The sequence below is a fragment of the Cebus imitator genome, unplaced genomic scaffold, assembly GCF_001604975.1.
Source record: "Cebus imitator isolate Cc_AM_T3 unplaced genomic scaffold, Cebus_imitator-1.0 Scaffold24, whole genome shotgun sequence".
In the NCBI taxonomy this organism is placed as follows: domain Eukaryota; kingdom Metazoa; phylum Chordata; class Mammalia; order Primates; family Cebidae; genus Cebus; species Cebus imitator.
Genome location: NW_016107339.1, coordinates 363,191 through 378,944, shown reverse-complemented (window position 1 = coordinate 378,944; position 15,754 = coordinate 363,191). Strand labels below are relative to the sequence as shown.

General features: G+C 36.2%; 1 protein-coding gene across 1 annotated transcript in view; it reads left to right on the top strand.

Moving 5' to 3' along the window:
• The first annotated feature begins 1,162 nt into the window (after window positions 1–1,162).
• The window catches only part of ANKRD28 (ankyrin repeat domain 28), a 132,129-nt gene continuing 117,537 nt past the window's right edge, over window positions 1,163–15,754 (top strand). The window contains exons 1-2 of the mRNA XM_017522484.2: window positions 1,163–2,754; window positions 3,917–4,000. Of these exons, the coding sequence (XP_017377973.2) occupies window positions 2,638–2,754; window positions 3,917–4,000 (201 nt within the window). The 5' untranslated portion in view covers window positions 1,163–2,637. The remainder of the gene's footprint in view (window positions 2,755–3,916; window positions 4,001–15,754) is intronic.

The window sequence follows — 15,754 nt, the reverse complement described above, 5'->3', positions numbered from 1 at the left end:
GAGATGAGCAGGGAGAGAGGGTGTGTCTGTATGTGTGTGTACTCAGTGATAGCAGAATAGATTAGAAAGAGTATGTGTTTAAAATTAGATACAACTTTATTAATTTGCACAACTTTGGGTAAAATACATCATTTCTGAGTCTGCTTATTCCCACTGTAAGCAAGGTTATTGCGTTAAATGAGAATGTGCAGCACCTAGCATATCACAGATGTTCAAAAATAACTATTATGTTTATTAATAAAAAGACTAGTTAATATGAAGAACACAGAATGAAGGGGGACCATGGTATTTTCTTTGTAAGTTTTCTCTTGAAAAATATCCCCCATGTTGGGTAAACAGAGGAAGGAGAAAAAAAAAAAAAACTCTGAATTGACTGGTTTTGACATTTATTTGTGGCTTTGGGAAATTTATAGGGAGGGAGACTCTGCATTACCCTGTGCCCTTTTGACATAGGTAATTCAGGACAAAGGACACTTTTTTTTCATGTAGCTTTTAGCAGATTTTTAAGGCTTTATTCTCTATCCAAATGGGAAGGTGGATTATTTTATTTCTTTAGTGAAAAATCAAATGATTTATATAATTTTAGAGTTAGGATTTCTACATTCTGAAATTTTTACTTTTCCCTTTGACATATGAATCAATGATTGATTAAATTCACCAATTTAGAAATTGTTAGACAATCTTAAATTTCATTTATTTAAACTTTTTGCATTCCAAAAAATAAAATATATCTGGCAGATTAAAACTGATCTTGGCAAAAATACAAATAAAACAATTTCATGGATTTTATAATCTCATAAAATATTTCTCCATCTTTAAACCTCTTTTATGAGTTCACTGTAGGCATATTCTTATTGCAACTGTGATTATAGGGTTAAACATTTGCTATATTGTAACACACGAAAGCAGTTAAGCCAAGCACTTAAGCCGTTTGGAATTGTTTACTTGCTAAAACCGCTGTTAGTCAGCAGAGGCAGTACACCAGATTTCCTTGTGGCTTTTAGTGGAAAATGTTAAAAGCACACTCATTTTTCAGTTATAGAATTTTTTAGTTTGATCTGGATTAGTCACAGAACTGGCATGAACCTTCTAATTGTGAAGGCTGTCCAAATGCACTATTTTTTTCTCCTGCTAGAGGAAGTTACATCCCGAACAGTAGCTCAGATCTCTGGTAAGTGTAACATGTGAGCATTACTAGGCATTTCATCCTGCGGGTCTGCAGTCTTTGCTCTTCAGACTGTTGCTCGGTTGGAATGCTTCTGTGGGACCGATACTGAGGTTCTGTAGGTATTTTTTAAGAACCTACTCATTTGGGGATGTCAGAAGTGTTTTGCAAGATCATCTGAGGAACACGAAAGCATCTGAAATCTACTGAAAAGGATAACTGTAGCGGTTTTCACAGTGGAAGGAAACTATATTGGCAAAGAGGCAGATGATTGAATAAAGTAGTTGGCTCAAAGAAGATGCACAGTCTGCTGTTTTTTCCTCTGAATGAAGACTGTTTAATGGAAGCTGTATTCATGTGGAGATCAAAGGAAACACTGGAATGATAAACTACTAGGTCTTTTTTTTTTTTTTCTTCCTCTTTTTTTTTGAAGAAAACAAAAAGCCTGAAGCAGTAATTTGAGCTCAAATGCCTTCTAATTCCTTCACAGCCTGCTTGTTCTATTAGGATTCTCCACTAACACCATTTCTGCCTGGTGCCTATGCCCTTTTGCTGGAGCAGCCACAGACAACTGCCTGATGGAGAAAGAATGAACGCTCTGCCTTGCTTATGCTATCGATGGAAATAAAGCTAACTGTGTTTCTTCTATTATATGGGAAATCTGGATTAATCAAGCTGTATTCTAGTACCAAGAGTCCTATTGTCTCTTGTGGTCTGACTCATCACATGTAAATGTACTGCAGCTTTGCTATTAATGCAGAGTGGTTTTTTGTTTTTGTTTTTGTTTTGTTTTTGCCCCTTTCCCAAACACTGAAAGAATTGTAAACCTCTGAGCTTCATTTTCAGGATTTGTGCTGAGCTCTAGATCTTTTTTTCTGTGAATAGTATCTGCATTAAACCAGTGATGCTGAAGAAATGAAGACAAATTAGAAGTGGAAACAGAATAGTGAGATTTTATTTTTTATTTTCAATTATAAGCAAAACAGCTACTGGTTAACTATATGACCTTGCAGGCAAGAGTGGGTATCGCTGTGATTATCTCTGTCACAGCAGTTGTTTCTCATTTCATTCTATATTGTGTGGTGTTGTGTCACCAAAAACAATGATTGTTTTGTGCAAGTAAATTTCCGAGGTAGAGCAGTAAGACTATTTTGGTAGGGGAAAAATATTTTTAAATGATCTTGGACTCAGTTTTAGTTATTGATATGTTGGTGTGAAATTTCTTCTTAAGTATTGCAGTAACCCAACAGAAATAATAGAATTTAGTTATTTTTAGGAAGTTACAAATTATGTAGTCATAATTTTAAACTTGTTTTTCCAATAGTACTTATTAACTTAGAAAGAAAAAAACCGAGCTGTGCTGTTCAGAGAATGTTTGTAAGTGTTGTACAGAAGAGGAGGAAAAACTACTTGTGCTCTTCCAACTGTGACTTTTATCACATAGCTTGGAATTTAGCGTTTTAAAAGATCGAATGAGTCGAGTGTGTATTGTTGTTTTGGAGGAGGTAGAAGATGAATCTCCTGCATTCATTTCTAAATTGCCACAGGAAAGTAAATCCCTACATTCTCCACCTTCTGGAAATGTATTGGTAAGATATGTAAGTTTATATGTTTACTATATTCTACTGAACTAGTAGTGTAAATCTTGTTTTTTAAGAATAGATGTAAGTTTCCACTAGTTTCTTTACAAACCCAAATTAAAGCAATGTGTGTGTAAATATGATGCAATAATATTTTTGTATAAAATGCACACTTTTCATTTTACTTTTTCATATGCTGAAATAACATTTCAGTCTTTATTAATTTATTAAGCTCTTAAAAAGACTTTAAAAATAATTTGAGAATTAGTAGTTATGGCAACCACGTTTCTGTTTTCATTTTGTGGTTTCAGAAACTGATGTAACAAGAATCAGGAACTCTGCATATTTTAGGAAAGGTTGACTACTCCCATCAACACCAAGACATGGCCTTTTCTGTAATGAATTTTATATGAAAAAGAATCCTAGAAAGGTTTTTATGAAATTCACTATCTTTTACCTTGGTTTTAGTGCTACTGTCAACTGGCTCCTTATTTGACTAGTATAGTATACCTTATCAAGAGACTGTATCGTTGATTAAGAAATTATTTTATTTATATATGCATGTGTTTGTCTTTTCAAGTTATTTAAGTATCTAGTATTTTTTTGACTTTGATTAGTGGCTATTTTCATCAACTGCCAGGTTTGCTTTCTTGGGATTTGTGTCTTTATACTTGTAATGCTAATCTATGTAAGATAATTTGATGCCCCAAACGGACCTTTTCAAAAGAGGCTTCCTTCGTGGGCTGGAAATTGCTTAACAAGTTCTGTCCCACAGGTAGATGTTAAGATGTCACATTTGTATTTGGGAAGAGTCTTTTTGTGATGTATACAAACAAAAGGCTTCTACTTATAAGAAATAAAATCTGGTTATGTTTATTCTACCTAAATTGGGTCAAACTGAATTGATTTTTTTTTTTTTTTTTTTTATTTGGGTCTTTTTTTTTTTTTTTTTTTTTTTTTTTTTTTTTTTTTTTTTTTTTTTTTTTTTTTTTTTTCCCAAGGAGGAATCCTGTACTTTGGCATGATTTGGTTTTATGAAACTTCTGGCTAATGTGAAAAAGTGATTATTGCTACAGGGAAGAAAACTTGTAGATTGAGAAGCTATGTATACATAACCTTAGTCACCCCACATGGATGATTCTAATGTTTTTATTACTCTCTTATATTTTAGCCATCACTGGTACAAGCTATATTTAACGGAGATCCCGACGAAGTTCGAGCACTAATATTTAAGAAAGAAGATGTTAACTTTCAGGTAAAACAGTTAATTCACTGACACCAGCCTTTGAAACTACTTTTTAAAATTCTTTCCTAGAACTGTGATTTTTATTTATAAGACATTATTCTGTAACAGTTGTTTTAATTGAGGGCAGAAAGATATTGAGGCAAAAGGGAAAACATTGGGCATATACTGAGGACAGTAACTAAAAGTGCAAGAGTACTAGAAGCCAGTAGGGGTCTTTTGTTCTCCCAGCTTTTACTTTGAAGTTTTCCAAACACAGGAAAGTTTAAAAAAACACTCTGACTACCCATGTACTTTTCACTTGTGTTTGGCATTGATAACATTTTGCCACATTTGCTTTCTCTATTTATTAATATACAACTTTTACGTATATATGTATTAAGTTGCAGAAACCATGATACTTCACTGTTACATGCTTAACTGTACATTTCAGATGACTATTATTTTATCTAAGATCACATTTGCTTTCTGTAAATAATGATGGTGAGAATTTTACAGTGACTGTTGATTAATTTCTGTCAAATTAGTCTTTCAGTAAAGTCATTGAAAAGTTTTCAGACTTATAGTAGTATATTCAGTGCTGACATGTTGGACAGTTTTAGAAAGAGTGGATATATGGATAATTTTCTTTCTCTGTATGTTTTTTCAGTGGCCAGTATTTAGTTTACTAAATGGTAGCTAAAAGTACATTATGTAATCTATCACAATTACATCCACTAAGGTATATATTTTTACCAGAAACAAATGTACCCCTGAGATATGGAGGGAGTGAAGAGTCATATGATTCATAAAGTCACAGTGGCAGCACCAAACAGATGACCTAGAAATGATTGTGGTTCTAAGAAAGCATCTGTTGCAAGCTCATTTTTAACTCTCATCTTTCCTCCTTTTTTTAATACAATACTGCTATGACAACTTAGGTAGATACCAAAAGGTTTTACCTTATTTTAAAAATATGGATTATCTGAGTAGAGTTGAATCGTTGGCTAAAACTGTTAATTCTAACATCAGGTAATGACTAGAATGCTATCATTATATTTTTTTCTGAAGCTTTTTCTAAGTGAATTGCCTTCAAGTTTATATATAGTTGGAAACATGCACCTAATTCAGGATGGATGGATGGAATGATTGATTGATTGATGTATTTAGAGACAGAGTCTGGCAGTGTTGCCCAACCTGGAGTGCAGTGGCACGGTCTTGCCTCGCTGCAACCTCCGCCTTGTGGGTTTAAGTGGTTCTCCTGCCCCAGCCTCCCAAGTAGCTGGGATTACAGGCACCCGCCACGATGCCTGGCTAATTCCTGTGTTTGTATTAGAGACAGGATTTCACCATGTTGGTCAGGCTGGCCTCAAACTCCTGACCTCAGGTGATCCGCCCACCTTGGCCTCCCAAAGTGCTGAGATTGCAGGCATGAGCCACCATGCCCAGCCAGAATTTATTTTAAATGGACTGTCTGGTCGCTTTACCCGGGGTATACTGAAGAGTATGCATTTCTTAGAAAATAGCTAAAGGGGTATAGATGCGTGAAAAGGTGGAAAACATGTTTTCTGTTTTGTTTAACTCTTAAGATTTTATTGTTATTTTGCTTTTATTTTAATAGTACTAACAAATACTACCTCGGTGAGCAAGTTTTGACTATAATTCCATTTACCAGTGCTAATTTCCCCATCATTATAAGATTATTATAGCTAACATTACTTTTATGTTATATATAATCAGTTTATCCTAAATTTAAATAAAAATATTCAGAGTCATTGAGAGCATCAGTTCATTCATCAGTAGGTCTTTCTTGAGAGTGGCTCTTTGATAGTTGTCTTCAGTGATACAAAGGTTTTAACAGCAACTTTTATGGTTGCTTTTAGGCCTTTTCTCTTGTAACCCTTTCTGAGTAGTTGAGAGCATTGTCTTAATGTCAAGATTTGTTAACTTTTTGGTCATTCTTTGAATTTAAGATGGTAAATATCTTCTGATTCTGTTTGATAAGGAATCATAGGGGGTTTTAAAAAGCAATGGATGTTAAATTCACTGACTTTTAATAGTTAATAAAATATTTTAAAGCTTTTTGTCTGTGTGACAGTGGTGTTTTTCCAAAATAAATTTATTTAAATAAGTATTTGGAGAATGACATTGGACTTTTTGAAATTCAGTTTTCTCTTAAGGTTTTTGAGGTTGTTGTTATACATTTTTAGAATGGATATAAGTTCAAATTTGTTTCTATACCACTACATAGTCATTATATAATCAGATTGGTTTCTTTAGTCATACCCTAAAGTTTTGAATTTTGTAGACCACTAAATAGCACCTTTCTTAGTAACACACCGAATAGATTTTTCTTTTTATTTTAGTAAGTTTTAAAAATAAAATGTGGGTACATAGTCGGTGTCTATATTTAGGGGGTACATGGGATGTTTTGGTACAGGCATGTAATGTGAAATAATCACATGTAGAATGAGATACTCATCCCCTCAGGCATTTACTCTGAGTTACAGACATTACAATTACATTCAAATTATTTTAAAATGTACAATTATATTATTGACTATAGTCACCCTATTGTGCTATCTAATAGTAGGTCTTATTCATTCTATTTTTTTTTGTACCCATTAACCATCCCCACCTCCCATTCAACCCCCCCCCCCACCACTACCCTTCCCAGCTTCTGGTAACCATCCTTCTATTACGTCCATGAGTTCAGTTGATTTGATGTTTAGATCCCACAAGTAAGAAAGAACATACGATGTTTGTCTTCCTGTGCCTGCGTTACTTCAGTTAACGTAGTGATCTTCACTTCCATCCATGTTGTTGCAAATAACTGGATCTCTCATTTTTTTGGCAGACTAGTACTCCATTATGAGTATGTACCACATTTTCATTATCTGTTAAACTGTTGATGGATGCTTAGGTTGCTGCCGAGTCTTAGCTATTGTAAACCGTGTTGCAGGAAACTTGGAGTACAGATATCTCTTTGATACGCTCATTTCTTTTATTTTGGATATATACCCAGCAGTGGGATTGCTGGATCATGTGGTAGCTCTATTTTTAGTTTTTTGGGAGACCTCCACATTGTTCTCTATAATGGTTGTACATCCCCACCAATGGTATACAAGGGTTCCCTTTTCTTCACATCCTCACCAGCATTTGTTGTTGCCTAACTTTTGGATAAAAGCCCTTTTAACTGGGACGAGGTGATATCTCATTGTAGTTTTGCATTTCTCTGATGATCAGTGATATTGAGAACCTTTTCATATGCCGTATTGCCACTTGTGTGTCTTTTGAGAAAATGTCTTTTCAGGTCTTTTGCCCATTTTTGATCAGATTGTTAGGTTTTTTCCTATAGAGTAGCTTGAACTCCTTATATTCTAGTTCTTAATCCCTTGTCAGAGGGGTAGTTTTCAAATGTTTTCTCCGATTCTGTGGGTTGTCTCTTCACTTTATTGATTACTTCATTTGCTCTGCAGAAGCTTTTTAACTTGATGTGATCCCATTTGTCCATGTTTGCTTTGGTTGCCTGTGCTGTGGGCTACTGCTGAAGAAATCTTTGCCCAAACTAATGTCCTAGAGATTGTCCCCAGTGTCTTCTTGTGTTGGATTCAGTTTGAAGTGTTTAATGCATTTTGATTTGATTTTTTGTGTATGGCAAGAGACAGGGGTCTAGTTTCATGATTTTGGATGTAGATATCCAGTTTCCCAGCGCTACTTATTGAAGAGACTATCTTTTTCCAGTGTATGTTCTTGGCACCTTTGTCAAAATTGAGTTCACTGTAGGTGTTTGGATTTTTTGGGAGGGGTTCTCTATTCTGTTCTATGGGTATATGTGTCTGTTTTTATGACAGTACATGCTATTCTGGTTATGATAGCTCTGTAGTATAATTTGAAGTCAGATAATGGGATTCTACCAGTAGAATATTTGTTCTTTTAGCTTAGGGTAGCTTTGGCTATTCTGGGTCTTTTGTGGTTCCATATAAATTTTAGTATTTTTTTATTTCTGTGAAGAATGTCATTGGTATTTTGATTGGGGTTGCATTGAATTTTTAGGTTGCTTTGGGTAGTGTGGACATTTTAACAGTATTGATTTATCCAATCCATGAACATGAAATATTTTTCTACTTTTTTTTGGTGTCCTCTTCGATTTTCTTCATTGATGTTTTATTGTTTCCATTATAGAGATCTTTTAGTTCTTTGGTTAATTTCTGGGTATTTAGTTTTATGTGTGGCTGTAGTAAATGGGATTGCTTTTTAATTTCTTTTTCACATTGTTCACTGCTGGCGTATAGAAGTGCTAGTGATGTTTGTGTGTTGATTTTGATTTCTGCAACTTTAATGAATTTATCAGTTCTAGTTTTCTTACAGAATGTTTAGTTTTTTTCTAACAATAAGATTATATCACCAATAAACAAGGATAATTTGACTTCTTCCTTTCCAATTTGGATACCCTTTCTACCTTTCTCTTGTCTGATTACTCTAGCTAGGACTTCCAGTGCTATGTTGAATAACAGTAATGACAGTGGGCATCCTTGTTGTGTTGCAGGTCTTAGGGGAAAGGCTTTCAGTTTTTCACCATTCAGTATGATACTAGCTTGTTGTATGTGGCTTTATTATGTTGAAGTATGTTCCTTCCATATCCAGTTTTTTGAGGGTTTTTATCCTGAAGGGATGTTGAATTTTTTTATTAAACTTTTTTCAGCATCAATTGAAATGATCATATGGTTATTATCCTTTATTTTTTGATATGCTGTGTCATGTTGATTGTGTGTTTTGAACCATCCTTGCATCCCAGAGATAAATCCCACTTGATCATGATGAATGGCCTTTCTAATATATTGTTGAATTCAGTTTGCTAGTATTTTGTTGAGGATTTTTGCATCATTATTCATCAGAGATGCTGGCCTGTAGATTTTTGGGGGTTTTTGTTTGTTTGTTTTGTTTTTTTGATGTGTCTTTGTCTGGTTTTGGTATCAGAGTAATACTGGCCTTGTAGAATGAATTTGGAAGTAGTACCTCCTCTATTTTTTAGAATATTTTGAGTAGGATTAGTATTAGTTCTTTAAATATTTGGTAGAATTCATCAGTGAAGCCATTGTGTCCTGGCCTTTTCTTTCCTAGAAGACTTTTTATTATAGATTTGATGTCATTACTTGGTATTGGTCTGTTCTGGTTTTGGATTTCCTCTTGGTTCAGTCTTGGTATGTTGTATGTGTCTAGGAATTCGTCCATTTCTTCTACATTTTCCAGTTTATCAGCATATGCTTGCTTACAGTAGCCACTAACAAGCCTTTGGATTTCTACAGTGTAAGTCGTAATGTCTCATTTTTCATTTCTGATTTTATTTGGATCTTCTCTTTTTTTCTTAGTCTGGCTAAAAGTTTGTCAGTTTTTTTTTTTTTAATCAACTTTTTGTTTCCCTAATAGATTTTTAACAAAACTTTAATGTTAAAAAAAAAAGTATACAGTCTGGGTGCAGTGGCTTACGCCTGTTTGGGAGGCCGAGGCAGGTGGATCACGAGGTCAGGAGATTGACACCACCCTGGCTAACACAGTGAAACCCTATCTCTATGAAAAATACAAAAAATTAGCCAGGCATGGTGGCACGTGCCTGTAGTCCCAGCAACTGGGGAAGCTGAGGCAGGAGAATTGCTTAAACCTACGAGGCGGAGGCTGCAGTAAGCCAAGATTGAGCCACTGCACTCCAGCCTTGGGTGAGAGAGCTAGACTCAATCTCAAAAAAAAAATTATACACTCATATTATTTGGTATGAGATGAAATCTTCTGTGGTAGAAGTCCTGTAACATAATTTCACTAGCAAATACTAGAGTTTTATATTTGGAGGCTTTTGGCCACAGATATAATTGACTACCTGAATAAATAGAACTATTTTGCTTGTCTAATAATTTAATCTAAAGCAATAGTGATTTAGGGTTGGTTAAAACAGCAATGTCAGAGCTCTGGGTGAGCTTCTCTGTGAAATGCTTGGCTTTCTCATAATAAAGAGATGACTGCTACATTCATGTACTTATGAGAAACAACCAAAGAAAGTGGAAAAGGGACTCTCCTGTACATTTTCTTTTAAAAAAGGAGAAAGCATCTCTTCCAGAGCCCCCACAAAATTCCTTCTTAAGGTCCCATTGGTCACAAGACTACTCTTAACTAATTCCAGGAAAGTAGAATGGGATTCACTTTTTGCTAGATCTGTCTTGGTTTATCACCTGGTTCATCTGCTGGAGCAGGAATAATAAGGGTTCAGTGGATTTCACTGAACGTATTGCCATATTCAGGAATAAATTAGGATTTTCATAGGAAGGAAGAAAGGGAAAATCATTGTTTGGATAGGAACCTTACAGGGAAGGTTATTGGTTGCCTAAAAACAGTTGAAATAGCCAACTTTTGAAAAATAAGTCCCTGGATGTGGAAGAATCACTGTAAACCATAAAAAGGGAAATGCATTCAAACTGTTTAAAAAGTAGAGTGGTAATGGAACATGAAGAACATTGGACTGTAAGTTGAAAGATCTAGGTTTTCATATCTTTTTAGCCTCATTGGCTATACAAGTTGAGTGAATCTGGTTAACTTCAGCTCTCACTTTTTTTTTTTTTTTTTTTTTTTATATGTTTGGGGATACATTAATGATCCTCACAGTCTCTCCACGCCCCAAATTCAGGATGCTGTAAAAATTCTAAATGACCTTCAGTGACCTCCTGCTTTTGCCCAGAAGCTTTCATTTGTATTTCTAGATTTATGTGACCAAAATCATAAATGCCTTTCCCTAAGATTTACTAGAACTTAATGCCCTGTTGTGGAACCCAAATAAGTTACTCTGAAATATTAATGATATCACATTTTAGAGGAAAACCTTGATCCTTCTTTATAACAAAATTATTTTCTACAAATATAAATTGTTTTTTCTTAAGAGTGAAAAACTTGGTGTTAATTGTAGAATTTTACTTTTGAGACAGACATAGGCATAAGCCATTTTATGTTACTCATTTTAACTTGCACAGCAATTTTGTGAAATTCACACATGTTAACATTTCTACTAAAATTCACAAAAATTAACCTTCTATGGAATCTGTAAGTATAGCAGAATGGGAATTTGAACCCTTGTCAGACTTAATAGTAACTACAGAAATAAAGCATATTGTTGAGAAAGAAGTATTTTTTCATCTGCCAAATAGTACTATAAAGCAAAATAGTACGAAAATGGGGTTTTCTCCCTAAAATCGTTATGTCTGTGCCCTATAACGCCCGCCTTTTAAGCTGTGCTACAGAGATAATCCTAATTTTGATAATACGAAGTGCTATTAGATTTTAGCATTGCAAACAAGTGATGAGACCAATAAGACACAAGCCTCTTTCAGTGCCGTATTTTTCTCGGTACATAAAAATGTCAAAGTAGTATTACACCAAGGATCCAGCCAAACTGTTTTTAGTGTCTAAACACAGGAAGGCTAAGATTATGAACAACCCTTTTTAAACTCTAAAGAGCTGATTTAAGAGCTAGGCGGTAGATCTTAGATGTAGCATATAACTTAATATTTTTGAAAGTGCTACCTTATATAATTTGCTTATTGGCTTCTGAATTTAGATGTACTTTATTATTCAAAAATGAATCACAAAAGTAGTCCTCCAAATTATTATTATCCCTTAAGCTTTCAAAACTGCTTTCTGGGATCATTGAAATGATGTTTATTTTACTTTTTTCAGATGAAGTGCTCAGCAAATAAACTCTTTTCTGAAAATTAGCAAGAAGCAGTCTAATCCTCAAAGTCTTTTTTAGTGGCCACATGTTGCTTCTGCTGACTGTCGCTACACCAAGCTGTTGATGTTTCTGAGCTCTTAAAATCTCTTTACTCATTACTTGAGGTCATGTGCACTCTCTCTCCTAAAACCACGTGTGTACATGGTTTTCTCTTATAACTATTCAAGTAACTAATGTTGGAGCCCACAACCCTCCATCCCCATCTCGGGTGTATCTCCCGAGCTTTCAGCTGGATTGTATAGAACATGGAGTGAAGTGGGGGGCAGGCATGGGAGAAGAACCAACTCACCTTCCTCCCAAGAGAGAAATGACACCTCTCTCCAGCTGTATGTAGCCAGTGCTTCTAGATTCCAGTTTCAGATCTGTAAATTTTCTTCATCAATGTTGAGATTTCTCTGAAGATCCATAACCTATGTCACTGTGACCAAATGATTACTGTGGTGGTCCTAAAACAAAGAAGATATTATCCAGTGGAACCAGCAGTTTTTGGAGGTTCATAATACAGAAATTTTTTTTGTATTCTATTCAGGTATTTATTTTTAGTAAGCATGTTATACATGAGTTCTGCATTTTCCTTTTTCATCCCTAATGTATTTTGGAAGTCAGTCCATACTAGTTTATAGAGACTTTCCTCATTCTTTATAGCTGTATTTCATTGTGTATTTCATAACGTAATTTATTTAACTAGCAGAACTAGTTCCCTCTTAGAGGGCATTTGGGTTATTACTAACCCTGTTCATTGGTAATAAATGGCATCTTTTCATCAAGTTAACAAAAATTCTACTTCAGTGGACAAGCAAAAACTTTTAAATGTTTGTATTTTTAATCTTTTATTAAATATTTACAGACTACCTTTTATATGTTTATATGAATTGAAGGTAATTACTGACGTTTTCTATAAAGCTCAAGTATCAATACCTACATATTCAGAAATAATGCTGATGATTACTTATACAGATATTGATAGTTACATGGTATAGCAAAAATACTATATATCCTAAATTTCATACTGAAATGAAGTAACTTTGGTCTGAAAATCTTAGCTAATGTCTTAGCCTATTTTTAAAACACTTTTGAGATACAGTTGATGTATAATAAACTGCATATATGTAGAGTATAAAATTTCCTAAGTTTTAATACATGCATACACCTATGAAATCATCACCACAGTCAAGATAGTTAACATTCCTATGGCTCCCAAAGGATTCCATTTGTCTCTTGGGAATTCCTTCCTCCTTCCTCTCGCCTGATAATTATTGACCTAGTTTGTATAATTTTTTTTTCCTAGAGTGTTATATAAATGGAATTACACAGTATGTCATTTTTTTGTCTAGCTTTTTTTTTTTTCTAATAGATTTTGTGTTATAGAGCAGCTTTAGGTTCATAGCAGTATTGAGAGGAAGGTACAGAGATTTCTGATACACTTTACTGCCACCACAAATGAATAGCCTTCCCCGTTTGTGGGTGTCCTGACCTTTCTCTTTGGCTGCCCTTAGCATTTTTTCCTTCATTTCAACCCTGGTGAATCTGATGATGATGTGCCTTGGGGTTGCTCTTCTTGAGGATTATCTTTGTGGTATCTTCTGTACTTCCTGGACTTGAGTGTTGCCCTGCCTTGCTAGATTGGGGAAGTTCTCCTGGATAATATCCTGGAGAGTGTTTTCCAGCTTGGATTCATTCTTCCCGTCACATTCAAGTACACCGATCAAGCGTAGATTAGGTCTTTTCACATAATCCATATTTCTTGGAGGCTTTGTTCATTTCTTTTTACTCTTTTTTCTCTCATCTTGCTTTTTCATTTTATTTCATTGAGTTTGTCTTCAATCTCTGATATCGTTTCTTCTGCTTGATCCATTTGGCAATTGAAACTTGTGTATGCTTCACAAAGTTCTCGTGCTGTGTTTTTGAGCTCCATCAAGTCGTTTATGTCCTTCTCTAGGCTGGTTATTCTAGTTAGCATTTTGTCTAACCTTTTTTCAAGGCTCTTAGTTTCTTTGCATTGGTTAGAACATGTTCCTTTAGCTCAGAGAAGTTTGCTATTACCCACCATCTGAAGTCTGCTTCTGTCAATTTGTCAAACTCATTTTCCATCCAGTTTTGTTCTCTTGCTGGTGAGGAGTTGTGATGCCTTGGCAGAGGAGAGATGTTCTGGTTTTTGGTGATTTCATCCTTTTTGTGCTGATTTCTTCCCATTTTCGTGGATTTTATCTACCTTTGGTCTTGAAGTTGGTGACTTTCAGATGGGGTCTCTGAGTGGACATCCTTTCTGTTGATGTTGAAGCATTTTCTGTCTTTTGGTTTTCCTTCTAACAGGCCCCTCTGCTGCAGGACTGCTGGAGGTCCACTCCAGACCCTGCTTGCCTGGGAATCACCTGTGAGAGCTGAAGAACAGTAAGGGTTGCTGCCTGTTCCTTCATCTGGTATCTTCCTCCCAGAAGGGTACCTGCCAGGTGTCAGCCAGAGGTCTCCTTTATGAGGTGCCTTTTTGGATATACAAGGGTCATGGAGTCGCTTGAGGAGGCAATCTTCCCTTATCAGAGCTCAAGTGTTATACTAGGAGCTCTGTTGTTGCATTCAGAGCTGCTGGGCAGTGACGTTTAAGTGCTGCAGCGGAACTCACAACCGCTTTTCCCAGGAGCTCTGTACTGGGAAGGTGGGTCTTTATAAGTCACTGATGTGCTGCTGCCTTTTTTCAGAGATGCCTTGCCCAAGAAGGAGGGAGTCTAGTTACTGTCTCCCTGCAGAGGCGTTGCTGAGCTGCTGCAGGCTCTGCCGAGCTGCTGTGTAAGCTTCCTTGCAGCTTTGTTTACACAGATAATGTTAAAACTGCCTCAGTAAAATGTTAGGACTGCCTCGGTAATGATAGACGCCCTTTACCCCACGGAGCTCTACCGTCCTGGGTCAAGCTCAAACAACTGCACTGGTTGCAGAAACTCTCAAGTCATTGCGGTTCAGATTGCCGGTCATTGTGGTGGTGGGACCTGCCGAGCCAGATCACTTGGCTTCCTGCTTTCAGCCCCCTCTTTTTCAGGTGAATGGGCGGCTGTCTTCCAGGTGTTCCAGGAGCCAGTTAAAAAACGGCCGCCCAGATTTGTGCGGTTTTTGTGCTGGACGCCCAAGGCATTGGCTGAAACAGCCATGCTAGAAACCCTGGAGGCATGTCGGCCCCGGAATGTCCTGATCTGTGGGGCCAGTAAAGGCCACAAGAGAATTGCAGTGTCTGAACCATAGTGCCGGAGGGGCTGGAAAAGCCCCCAATGGCCTCCATTGGGTCAGAGGAGCGGGTCCTCTGGTTTGTTGCATTTCCCAGGTAAGGCAGCGCCCCACCCTGCTCGGCTCGCCCTCCATGGGCTACGCCCACTGTGCAACCAGTCCCATTGAGATGCATGTGGTACCTCGGTTGGAAATGCAGAGATCACTCGCCCTCTGTGTTGCTCTCGCCGGGAACTGTGCTCCGGATCTGTTCCTTTTCTGCCATCTTGGCCACTCCTCTTCTTTGTTTTTTTGTTGTTGTTGTTGTTGTTTTTTTTAATGGTTGGTAGCTCATTTCTTTTAATCCATTGTCTGAATGTACCACAGTTTATCCATCCATCTACTGAAGGGCATTTTGGTTGCTTCCAAGTTTTGACGGTTATGAATATAGCTACTATAAATATCCATGTGCAAGTTTTTCTTGGGACATATATTTTCAGCTTCTTTGGGTAAAATCAAATAACATGATTGCTGGATCATAAGGTAAGAGTATGTTTAGTTTTGTTAAAAACCTGTCAAAGTGGCTGTATACCAGTGTATATTTACAGCAGGTATAAATGAGAGCCTCTATTGTTTTATATCCTTGCCAGCATTTGACGTTATCAGTGTTCTGGATTTTAACCATTCTAATAGATGCATGGTGGTATCCTACAGGTGTTTTAATTTGCATTTCTCTAATTACATGATGTGGAGCATCTTTTCATGTGCTTATTTGCCATCTATATATCTTCTTTGGCGAAATGTCTGTTAAAGTCCTTGGT